General features: G+C 38.0%; 1 protein-coding gene across 2 annotated transcripts in view; it reads right to left on the reverse strand.

Moving 5' to 3' along the window:
• Positions 1–8,808: 8,808 nt before the first annotated feature.
• Positions 8,809–12,828, reverse strand: part of ABCD3 (ATP binding cassette subfamily D member 3) — a 29,926-nt gene continuing 25,906 nt past the window's right edge. For both annotated transcript variants that reach the window (XM_086753375.1, XM_086753374.1), the window contains exons 22-23: positions 12,606–12,662; positions 8,809–11,858 (exon numbers count right to left, since the gene is read on the reverse strand). In XM_086753375.1, the coding sequence (XP_086609501.1) occupies positions 11,781–11,858; positions 12,606–12,662 (135 nt within the window). In that variant the 3' untranslated portion in view covers positions 8,809–11,780. The remainder of the gene's footprint in view (positions 11,859–12,605; positions 12,663–12,828) is intronic.

Genomic DNA, 12,828 nt, shown 5'->3' on the forward strand with positions numbered 1-12,828 from the left:
CGTGTCTTTGGATGTGTCACACAGGGATTCCCACAGTGGTGCCTGTACCGCTTGTGGTACAAATGTTCATTCAAGGCATGATGGGGCCTGGCCCAGAGATGAGAATTGCTGCAACTAATGTTGGTTGCTGCTGTTGCAACAGTGATAGGCACACAAAACAAACAAACAAACAAAAAAATATCAAGAGAATGGAAAAAACACCTGTGTCTTGTAGTTGGCACTAATTGTTTATGTATCTCAAAGCTTTATATGTGTCTTAAAAGAAGATGCCTATTGCATTTATGAGAAGGAATAACATAATATAAAATTAATATCCCAATATACTGTTTTTTACAGAATAGTGTTTTATGTTTTTCATTCCTACTGTATAATAGATACTTTTGTTGTGTGGAACACATTTGAATGTGATTGAAGGGAGTTTTCTTTGTTCTTTAATTCCCTTTTTCACAGAGGGAAGAAAAAAACCACCACCACCCACCCCCTCCAAAAAAAACCCCCCTATTTACTTAATATTGCGTAAAAAATGCTTAATGCAATTTCTGCTGATGTGTAAGTCTTGTATGGAGGAGGAAATCTTACAACAGTGATCAAAAATATGAGAGCTAGTGGGAGTAAATTTAAAAACATTCCAAAGTTGTCATCATTACTTCCCTTCCCTGTGATGTTCTGCCTCCTCGGCTTTATTCGGTGCCAAGCTCAGACGGAAGAGCTCATAGGAGAAGGAAAGCCTGTAGAGGTTACAGCATAGCATTTTTCAAACTACACCATGCAGTTGATTGTCATAAGCTACACAGAATGATGTTATAAATCATGCTTCATTACTTAAGAGATTTTTTTGTTTGTTCTGAATATGAAGGTTGTTTTTATTAAAAGAAAGAAAGAATGAACACCTATTGAAATGCAAACAAGTGCTTTAAATAGCATAAGAGTGACCCAGTACTGCACAAGTTCTGGAAACCTGAAGCATTACGTTCCCTAGCTGCAGTACATTCCCATCCAACAATGCTGAGTAACCAGAGTCATGGGGCTCACAGATCCTATTTTGAAGAGGTTTACTGCTGTTTGTGGAAACAGTTGAGAAATGAGCTTTTTATTGCAAACTCTGGAAGTCCCTTGGGTCAGCATACTCAGCCCACACAAAGTGTTTTATGCAAAGATTTAACTTCCTCAGAGTAGCAGGGTGGGCAAAAGGAGTTGTTGAATAAAGGCATTGTCACTAGGAAAAAAGACTAGATCCTATCTGCAACACACGTGGTCACTTCCGCAGTGTAGCGACTTCAGGCGGAGCCAGCCGCCCAGGGGATCGATGTGAGAAAGGGAAGGCTCTTCCTGCACACCTAAGTTCCCTGGCTTATCTTCTAAGCAGGTTCCTGTAAGCAATCGTCTTCCTAATGATGCACCTAATTCCCCTCTTCCGCTTTGCTCATCATCTGTTGCAGAAAAAGGTATCCAGCTGTTTCAAGTGGATAAAAACATTTGCCCAGTTCCCTGAAACAGTGCTTGTGTCCTTCTACAAATGAATTTGTAACATTGCATACTGTAATAAGCTACTTTCATTTTATAGTATCGCTTTAAAACCACATTGTTCATGTGAGTAAATAAAAGCTGACAGTGTTCTGCTGCTTTTCTGCCTGCCCTAACAGCATTACAGACAAAAAAATTACTGCCATTACTTAAAATGAACAACTGTGCAGGACTTCATAAATGTATATATAATAGATACGGCAGCAAACAGTTTAGCTAATCTATTTCTAGCAGACTCAGCTTTCCAGTGCAAGAAGGCTGCTGCATGGTAAGAATGTGATTATAAGCTTAACTTGGATCACTAGTTATGTGGCAACTCAGGACAAAGAGTTTCTGCATTAAGTGAGAATAAACAGCTGTGACAGATTACCCTCTTGGTTCAGTTTTGTAACGCCGATTATTCTGCAGGTTAGTAGTGATTGCTACAGTTTCAGAACCTTGTCATACACAGAATGAGTGGACTTTTGACAGTACCAGACCCAAGAGTGACTTGAGCAGTCTTCCAACTATGCAGTATTTATCCACATACAAATAGTCATGCTTTTTATAGTCTGTGTGTGTCACTGAGGGAGAGAGAAGTCCTGGTGTTCATGTTTGAGAAAGACAGGAAAAACAGAACAGAACAACCTGCTAGACATGACAGAAGCAGGAACTGGCCAGCTGAAAATCTTTTCACAACCATTAGGTGTGGTGTTATTCACCACAGCATATGCTCTCCCACACCATACACCCATTCCCGTAACAAATGGAAACTGTCACAGAAAGCTGCCCTTCCCTTATCTGCTGATGTGTGTCCTCCAGTGCTCTACAGCAGGACGCTTAGGAAAGCTCTGCACACAACCACCAGGACAGATGCGCTGCGAATCTCCTCTTCCTTCCACCTTATGATGAGAAATCTTCCCACTAGTGAAACCTTTCTGCTTCTTCTGGCACAGGCTCTCATTCAGCCCAGACAGCCCATTTCAATAGCCTCCCTAAAGGAACATCTTTCCCTGTAATTCCTCAGCCTCTAACTGTAGATAAATTAGGCAAATCAACAGGAAGATTTGCCTCAGGGGTGATTTCTTTCAGTAAAACCCGCCAGTACCTGTGAATAAAGACGCAACCATGTTAACTGCCTCCAGGGCTTTTACAGCCAGGTCCTCTCGTATGCCCAATTGCAGGGATTGTGCCTGTTTTTCATCTTGTCAAAGTCTGTGTCCTATTAGTGGCACACTTGAGTGATTTGCTCCTGTAAGAAGCTCACAACATTCTGCTGCTTACTTCCCCTTGCTCCTTCGTTGATGTTTCCATTCCTCTCCTCCATCTGCTACTCATTTCCATGACCTGTTCTTCCCCCAAGATGAACCCACTGTCTCATTTCAGCAGTGTGTTAGGATTTCATTTAAATGACAATATAGCACCTGAATAAATCTATATCCCTTAATCAACAATAATATATTAATAGCACAGTAGCATTTTTTTTTTTTTACTCTCTACAGAACATTTGCTAGCACTGCTCTGAGTGCCTCAGTGCATCTAATTACCTTTAAAGATGAACAGGTTTCGTGGCTTCTTTAACTAACAATGAAGTTATTAATCAGAACTCAAAGAATATTCACAGTTCCAGATCTCAGTTATCCTCACTGATGCATTTTCTTCTATTTTTATTTTCAAATTTTCTACCTTATTAATTCAATAAATATTTAAATAGCAAAGTACTCAGCCATTGTTACATTCACAAAATTATTTCATCAAAAGAGCAGTTTAATTAAAAACCTCCTTCCTCTGAATAAATATTCACCCAGTGAGGTCACATGGTAATTTTTTAATTAGTTCTTCAGTAATCTCATAACTCAATTAAAAAGCTAGTGTAATGAAAGAGCTAGAACGACAAGTGAGATTTTAAAACCTGCTCTGATAAAAAGTACTCATTATTCCAGAGGAAAGGGTGGTGGGTTTTTTTTTTTCCTCAAGAGTACATCCTTGATTAACACAGGTTTTCATTCTACTGCCTTCATACTTTACCATCCGTTCACACCAAATACGTATGTCTCCACAGAGAAGATACTCAGTCTGATTTCCTGTCTTCCCACTTCATTAATAACATGTTCATTTGTTTCCATAAAGCATCGAGGGCACCTTTTTATGTCATTGCTGCAACTATCGCTGCAGCAGTGGAACCACCAACACCACAGATCTGTTCCTCCTTTGCTCTTCACACTGCTACACTGGAACAGCAGCACTCCATACACAATTTACACGCCGTTACATTAATTCTGCAACTGAATGTTTCATGTACTGTTTTGTGTGCCTAGAAAAGGTGACCCCAAGTGGCAAAAAAAAGGCATAATCAGTATGTTAACAACTCAAATTTTCCAAAGCCGTGAGTACACCGATTCCCAGTTTGAATCCAGATTTCGCCAGAATTTGAAGAAAAAGGGTATGTGACATTTATTTGTTACCTATTCTCTTTTCCAATAATGAAGCGTGACACACAATTTGAATAGCTCAATGAGATCTGATAGGAAGGGCTGGAGCACATTTCTCCTCCTGAACACCCTTCCCTGTCTTTCATTTAGTTCGTGCTTCCCTCTGCCAGGTTCTCCAGGGATCCTGGGTGATAACCTACCTCATGTTATCAGTTTTCAAGCACTGCTAGAAACAAGGCCTCAGTTACAATCCAGCAGGTAGCAACAAATACTTATTTACTTATTTACCCATTGTTTGCACAATGGTGTTAAAGCCCGCACAAAACCACACTCCCTTCTGACAAAGTTCTCCTTTAGTCTCAGAGAACTCAGGAGTAGCTCAGAATTTGGAGATTTTCACACTGGATTATAAGCTTCTTACCAGACTGTAGTCTTTTAGGAGCACTGGAAACCGTGTTACTACTGCACGTGGCATAAACTGAGCTGTAAAAGCCCTGCAAGTTAGGTTGAAGTACAAAATGTTTGGAACTGTGATAACTGCTATCTGTTCAGTGCAAGGAAAAGGCAGGCACGGGTGGGAATAGCTGGAATGCAGCCATGTTTGTAATCAGAGCTATTTTGGGCTTTACGTGCTTTGAGTTCTGCTGAGCTTGTCTTGAAAAATCAACCCCAAAACAGTCTTTTGAGGGAAGGACCTTCCACTGTAGGGGCACAGGTACAAGAAGGTGAAACAGGCTCCAGGTGAGGGGCTGCTCTTTTGTACCGAGTCCCTCAGGCGGGTTACTATGCTATGTAACAACCTCAGGGATAATAAAACACACAACATACACAGCAATAGGAATGTCTATCAGAGCCACCCATTCAAGCACCTTCTATCCCACCGGCATGATGCACCCCAGTCCCTCAGAGGAAGTTTAGAGAGGTAACACGCTAAAGCATGAAGAGATTTTTTGTGAGTATGGACTAACTTCATGCAGCCTTTTCAAAATGCTCTACTTAAAGACTATTATAGAAACAAATATTCTAATTAAAAAAAATCTACTTTAAATTATCTAGTTTGCATTTGTGGGGTTAAGAGATAAGAATATCAATGTGTAGGTTTAACCTTGGCCCTTAATTCTCTACTAAGCTGCAAAAAAAATTTGCTAATTGTTCCTGGCTTTCCAGAGAAGTCCTGTTGCAATATGCAAGATTGCATCTGAGGTTGAAGAAGCCTCCAGCACGTCTTTCTTTTTAATCATTATTTTCGCAAATAGAGCAGCTTAACAGCCCCTCTACAGACAAGAAACCACTGAAAGATAACAAAGTAAAGTCTGTCACATTAGCAGCTTCTGACACAGCTGTTTTTATCTCTGTTGCTTTTGTGCCAATACATTCCCACAGTAGAATACCACAACAAAGTAAATAAAGGCTAGCTTACTTTGGGGAGCATCTTCACACTACTTACCTTGCCATGATTCACAACAACTAAAATTAGTCAAATGGTTTTTAGTACCTGCTTCCATTAAACCATTCAGACTAAAGAAATGGAGGGAATATTTGGTTACACAGAAGAATGTATCTTCAATTGTATATGTGGAGTCTCTTCTCCAGAGCAGTATTCCCCAAATTTTCTATAGTCAAGCTTAAAAAAAATCAGCTGTGATTTGTGCCAAACTCAAAATTATTTTAATGCAGAAAACTTGCTCAGTCATGTAGGTGGAGTTCCCTATTTCTACCCAAGCAAACCAATCTCAGCAGTCTTAGTTTGGTCCAGACAGCACTGACCTCATTTTTCCAGTTTCTGTTCTATTTTGGTGCAGCATCATGTGTGGATGCCACTTGTTTCCCAGAACAAGGGGTGGGCAATAAAGATGTTGGTTTGTGGACAAGCAGAGCAGGGAACAGGGCTGGGAACTATAGCACAAGAGTGCCTTTTGCCAGTAAAAGCCATTGTATTGAATATTTATGGGTCAAACTTGCCAAAGGTCACTAAGAGTGAGGTTTCTAACCAGTGTGAGAGAGATTGTTATTGTTAAGCCTGGTTTGTGAAAGATACATTCCACAGAAGCCGACTGTCCAAGTTCCCCTTCTCTCCTATTTTAAAATGCCAGTTGGATGATGATTCTTGCACTGTTACATTCCTTGCAGGATTACTGGCAAAATGTCTTTAGTTTCCAAAGTCAATCCCCATGGAATTTCACCAGATGTTTACATGTATTATTTTTACTTAAATCCTGACTCTGTCATATTTTTCAATTTATTCCAACAGGTTCAGTCTGAAGTTCCAGACTGCTTGTCATCTGGCTCCGCTTTTGAATAAAAGGAAAGAAAATGATGCAGCAGTTCCAAGATGGACAAGAAACTCTGAAGATAACATGTTTCTAAGGTTTTAACATAAAAGACAAATTGCTTTCATAGTAACCTACCTTGACTATATTTCTGTTTCAAGATGAAACCAGTTTCACCTGACATTTGAATGCACATGACAAGGTACGTTTCATCAAAACATATAAACAGAAATACTATAGGAATCTCCCGCGTGCACAGCCATTCTAAACTTCCAGGTGAAGTTTAAGGCATCATTAATAAAAAAATCTGACTGTACCCAAAGCAATAGCAAGAGCCTGGAACCACAACATGTGAAGGGAAAACCAACCAACCTCCTCCCAAACAGCAGCACATCACTGATTCATAAAACCAAGAAACCTCTTTCCATGCTCATGAAAAGGACTGGCACAAACCAACTGGTATCTACACCTAATAAAGAAGCAAACACATTATACATAGAAATAAGTGTTTTGAACAGTAGCTTTATAAAAAAAAAAAATGAACTTGCACACTGTTGATTTTCTTCTTGACAGATAAAAGTTGTGGTTTATTTTTTCTTGAAAACCAAGGTAACTTTTTCTCCCTACTGTTTTCCACAGTTGGATTTCAGGTTATCATTATCATGGATGTTTCTATGACATCTCACAGTATGTATGACAATTATATAGAAATGTTAATAATGGATTTTTAACTCCTAACTTGATGATAGGACATTTTAATGTTTTTTCACACCTCTCGACCATATCAGAACACCAAAGATTAGGTGATGCACTCTGTCAAGTCTGCAGAGAGCTGAATCCTATGGAAGAATCACTAAATTATTTCTTTCCAGTCTAATCCACAGGATATTTCTTCTTTATAGATTTAAGAAACATGAAGATTGAATTCCCTATTCTGAAGAATCATAAGTCATTTAAGTTGTCAGTACTAGATGTGATTTAATTAAAAAGCCTGTCAAGTGCCTGACATGGTAGCACTACATGCTGCTTTGTTTCTCACTAGTCATCTTCTCTAGTACACAGGAGAGAGCTAATGAAGTGGCAATACATCCAGAATTTTCTTACAGCACAAGTCACTTTCAAACAGTGCTGAAGTAATCTTATATTTGGGCTGTCCAGCCAGATATGTCTACTCCGTTCTGTCTGTGCCATGTTTGGGCAAGAAACATCCCTGCAACACGCACGCTGCCTAGGACACAGCTTACAGTGCCAACTTTTCCCAGGAGAATTACAAGGGTCAGAGGTAGGTTGGATTTTTGTGTGTCTTGCCTGCTGGGGCTTTTTTCACTAGGAAAAAATACATCCATTATGCAGCAAAGCACTCTTTGCGCTTGAGATGACAAGGTTCACAGTGATGTACTGTTCACCTTGCAGCTTATTCCAGTCTCATGCTAGTCCTGTAGAAAGTACCATCACCTACAAAAAAAAAAAAATCACCCAAAGCCTTGTCAAGAAAGCTTAATTTGTGCTGAGAAGGGACAGTTGTCTGGAGCGTTATCAAACATTCAGAAATACTGGACCAAGGCTAGTGAACATCCTCAAAAGATGGTGATTGATCCTTAAAAATGAGTTTGAATCTGTTGCTCCATGGTTTTAGTCCTACCGCTCCAGGAACTGATGTTTTTCCTCTACATAAGGAAGAATTGAAGTGTTGAGGCATACACACCAAGCATTTGGAATAAAGTGGATAGCTGAGGGCCCAGAGCTGAACTAGTAACAGACTTCAGACTACTCTAAATATTAAATTTAAGTATTAAACATCACATCCACAACACAGAAGTTCTTTTTTTTTCGTCTCTCCAGCTCATCAGCTAAGTCGAGTGACACTTAGATTTCTAGGCTAAATCCTTGGTTGAGGAATTTCCTTTCAAAGGGAGCTCTGCCCTTTAAGAATGCTACACAATACACTTGCTGCAGAACTAATCTCAGCTAAGAGATGGAAAAATCAGTACTAATTAGCATTAGAAAACAGTGTTCACAAGAAAAGACCCTTAAAATCAGTTCATTCAAACATATCTTGGTTTTACTTTTACACTACTGAGTTTCAAGTATCCTGATAGCTGGTATGTCTACCACAACAAAGAAAAACATTAAAAAAAATCAGAAATACAATAAAGGTGGAGAGTGATTATCCTGTTTTCCTCAAAGCACAAAGATGAAGGAGCACTCAAAAGAATTACCACATTAAGTACTGATATTATGTTAACCTTATTCAGGCCCACACCCCTTTAAAATCAATAAACCTGAAGGGAAAAGAAGCAGCCAGTGGACAAAGGGGAGAAGAGAGGTCAGAGTCAGTGCAGACTTAAAACAGATTAACTCACCTATAATCCAATTGCTCTAAGTACATATCTTCAATGACTGAGCTCATGTTTTTTGTTAAGCCTAGAACTGGATGGCATCATCTGGCTGATTCCAGGGTGAATTTCAGACAGTACTACAGACTATACAAGCTGAACACAAGTCAATCAGCTCAGTAAGTAACTTGAGATTTGTTGAGTATTCATTGACCATATTGTAACATAATTCCTAATCACATCATCAAGAAGCATAAAAAGCCTAGATATATTTTTATCTTTAGATTTATTATTATTTCAGAGGCACTTAATGTCTTACATTTATACAGCGCCATTTCCCCCTCCAAAGCACTTTACAGTATTTACATACAGGAATGTTTCCCACCACTGCTGAAATGCAGCCAATCTGACTATTACCAGTACCATCTTCAAAGAACCAACAGTTTGAGACTGAAAATATTCATCAGTACTTTGTCTTACTAAGACAGCTCAGAATTCCAATTTACAGACTTCCAACTTGTGCTATTAAAAAGATCTAACAGCTAAAATACAGTATCACAGTGCAATTCTGCAACAGAACTGAGACTTGGATCATTTTCATTAGATTTTTTTACTATCTTTCATTAGACCAAGTCTGTCTCAAAATACTTTAATGTAAGGCCTTTTAGGATTATCATTCTAAAACATCATTCTTTTTTATACTTTCTTTATAAGCCTCTCTTACAATCAAGTGCAGAAGAATATTTTTATTTCCTTCCAGTATATTTAGAAACGCTAAGTCCTGGCCCTAAGGAGATCATAGCACCCTCAGTTTCAATGAACTTAATGGCATCTAAAGGCAAACCTATTCCTCCTTAGTTATGGAGTCTGATTTTTAACTTTTTTGTTTTAGTTTTTAAAATACATCTGATGTTACACAAAAATCCATTAAATAGTAAAGTACCTTGGGATTGGCTGCTGGGGTGCTACATAAGTGTGCTGAGTGTGGTTTTGCTTGTCAGTGTTAAAATACATTAAAGTATCCCAAGTTCACCACTCCACTGCAAAGTCTGCCTTAGTCACAAGGATAACAGCAACTCTCTCATTTTAGAGGTTTTTTTTCCTTTGTTTTTCTCTAAAAGACTACTAAAATATCCCTTCCAAGAAAAAAAAAAGTTGCATTTGTGCTGAGAACTTTCACAAAAGAGAGAGAAAAAAAAAGCAGCTGGCATCACTATTTTCATGGTTACAATTTAAAAATAGACTACTACCCCAGATACAGCATGCTGCTACCTGCTACTTTATGGCTAATGTTAGAATTTGAATGAACAGGAAAAAAAATTAGTAACAGGCGTTATCTATTTGCCTTCTTGTGGATCAAGTACAAAAATTTATTCTGGTACCTTATTCTCTTGAATGTGCTACACTTCAGAGAGGCTTCTTTTGATTTTCATTGATGCATTATACTACGAATCTACTGCGGTCACTAGGTTTTTATACCAGGACAGCTATTTGTATTTGAGTGCTATGAAAGAACAGTAGTACTGACCAGTATGGGCAAAAACTATGATAACAAGAAAAATATTAACAGGTAGCAATTTCAATCTGAAAGATGATTAATCAAATTTGTTAAAAATTAATGGACAGCGGTGCATCCAAGTACACATCCATTTTATAAAAGATGATAAAAGATACAGAGAGAACAGATTTATTGCATATTTTATGCATGCCTTCATGTAGTGCATTCCTGTATTATATGGTACACTAAAAAACTACTAGACCTTCACTGTTCAAAAGGTATTGCAATTTTTTTTTTAAAGCCTAACAGTGATTCAGTTCGAATTATACCTTCCTATTCCCTGATCACAAAAATCACCTTGCTGCATTTATGTTTGTCAAAGTCATATGGCAACCACAATAATTATTTGTGTGGAAAAAATGGTTACAATAAACTACTTAAAGAGTCTGGTTGCTTCAAGGGGATTTGGCAACTGGAACAAGGAAACCAATAGGGACTAAATATGCTTAGACAACAGTGAGAATCACTGGTGAATAATTTGTATCAGAAATGAAGAAACTTGAGGACAAATAAGAGAATCTATGTGAAGGATGAAAGTATCATTTTAGATTTCACAGCCTAGCAGACCAAACAGGAAGTATCATTATCACTTACTTTCCAACTCAGATCTGAAGGGCAGCTAAAATCATGAGGAGGTCCCATTTTTCGAAGAGAGAGAGAAGGAGGAACTTGGAAAAAGCAACTGCTGTATTACAGGACTGAACACACACAGGACAGACAACAGTCTGCTATTTCACACATTAACATTTTAGAGTCCGTTCTAACCTCTACTGATTTCAAGAGAAGAATGATTGGACCCACAGTCTTTTCTGTTTCTCCTTGTGGGAGCCATTCATTTCTTCAGAGCCGAAAACATGTACAAGATCACTTGATACACAGAACATCACTTTTACCTTTTTTGGGGGGGAGGTAGTCCTTTCCTTCCTCAACCTTCTCTCAACTCTTCATTACCATAGTATTTCTCTGACAGAAAAAGGGCAGCTGGGGTGGGGGATGGATGAAGTTCTTGCTAAATTGGGAGAGAACGGGATTACTGAGCAGCAGAGAGAATTGCACAGACAGATAGATGTTAAAGAGAATGCAAAACCCAGCAAAGAACAAGCAGGTTTTCTTAGCAGAAGGAACTAGTTGTCTTTTAAGTTCAGTCCATTCTTTATCAGCAAGGGCATATTGGCTACATCACAAGGCTTGGTCAAGGAAAAGGCTCTTTCATTTACCAGGGCACAGATCTGAAGATGGGAGAATGTCCTGCACCGTGTGAAATAACTCAGAAATATGCATAGAACAGAGCAAAAATCCAAGACTGCTTTGCAGGAACAAGAGAGGTAGCAACCCTAATTTTAACAGGGCTTTTCACTGAAGGGAAAGAAGGTCTACAAAGGTCAAATCAGCTGATTTCAAATGGTTTGCATCCCAGGATGAATCAGGTTACACTAATTTAAGCCCAATTTAATTTAGGCAGGTTTTTAAACCACAAGAATAAGGACATTCTTAGTACATATCAATAATTAAACCAACATATACACAATTAGCAATATCCTACATAACAGTAAACGCTTAACAGCTTGTTTGTTATCCTAGTTAATTTGTTTAAAAAACAAGCTGAGTAGTTTTATTGTACAGTGTCTGCCATTCTACACACTTCTGTAATCATCAGTCTCTGTAGCAGTTCAGTTCATGACTAAGATCCAAATTCAACTGTGTCTTCAGTGATTTTCTTGAACTCGTAGTTTCCTCTGCCATCCATATGCAAGTAAAACTAAAATAAAAGAACGTATGTTATCAACTACCTAAGATTACCAGGTCTATAAATGCCTAAATAAATTATAAAGTAGTTCTAAAGTAAAATCTTAAACTCAGCTAGCCAGAGAGTAAGCTTCTCCCACCTCATGTTTCATTAAATCCAATAGTCTCTAGAAAAAGAGTTAAACTGGTTTTGTTCATATCATCCATCAGTCTGTTGATGGTCACACCTAGACTTAACACTGCTATCTTGGATTTTGTGACAATATACTTAAGTTACACAGTCATCCCTGTGTATTAATTCAGTATTTTTTGCCCCACACATACAGTCTGCCTGCATAAAAAAATAACAATAGTAAAGACTTAGTTTGGAAGAAAGTAAGTCCATGTACTAGAGACAAACTTTTTTTTAATGCGTAGATATATTATGCACTTTGAAAACAAAACCTCCATGCTGTTTACTGGATTCTAGTTCAAGGGGGTTTTAAGACTAAGAAATAAGGCTTAAGTTTCTAGTAAGCTTTTCATATTTTTGAGGCTACTTTCACAGATAAATTTAAGAATTTTTGGTTACTTTTCCCTTCATAAGTGTAAGAATATTTCAAATAGTGCAACTGGATTATGAAAGTAAAACTTTTAAAAAACAGAATATGACCTACTAGGATGTAAAATGAAAACACCTTGAATTGTAAAGTCAATTTAAGTCAAACAACAAATCCTCTACCCTCTACAGATACCCTTAGCAAAAGCAAGGGCTACATACATCATGATGTTTCCAGAGTGACTTTCTGTGAGAGACAGTGAAGAGAGTGATGCCAACCTACATGAAGAAAATAGACACAACAAGGCACTTAATTTTTCTCATGGATTAGGTATTACTTATTTTTCAGCATGATATCAGCTGAAGAGCTTAAATTCATAAACACAAACTTCCAGATTCTATTATTAAAACAGTATACACTTGTAGCTTTAGTGCAAGATTTTAC

This window comes from Chlamydotis macqueenii, chromosome 8, assembly GCF_036417535.1.
Source record: "Chlamydotis macqueenii isolate bChlMac1 chromosome 8, bChlMac1.mat, whole genome shotgun sequence".
Lineage (NCBI taxonomy): Eukaryota > Metazoa > Chordata > Aves > Otidiformes > Otididae > Chlamydotis > Chlamydotis macqueenii.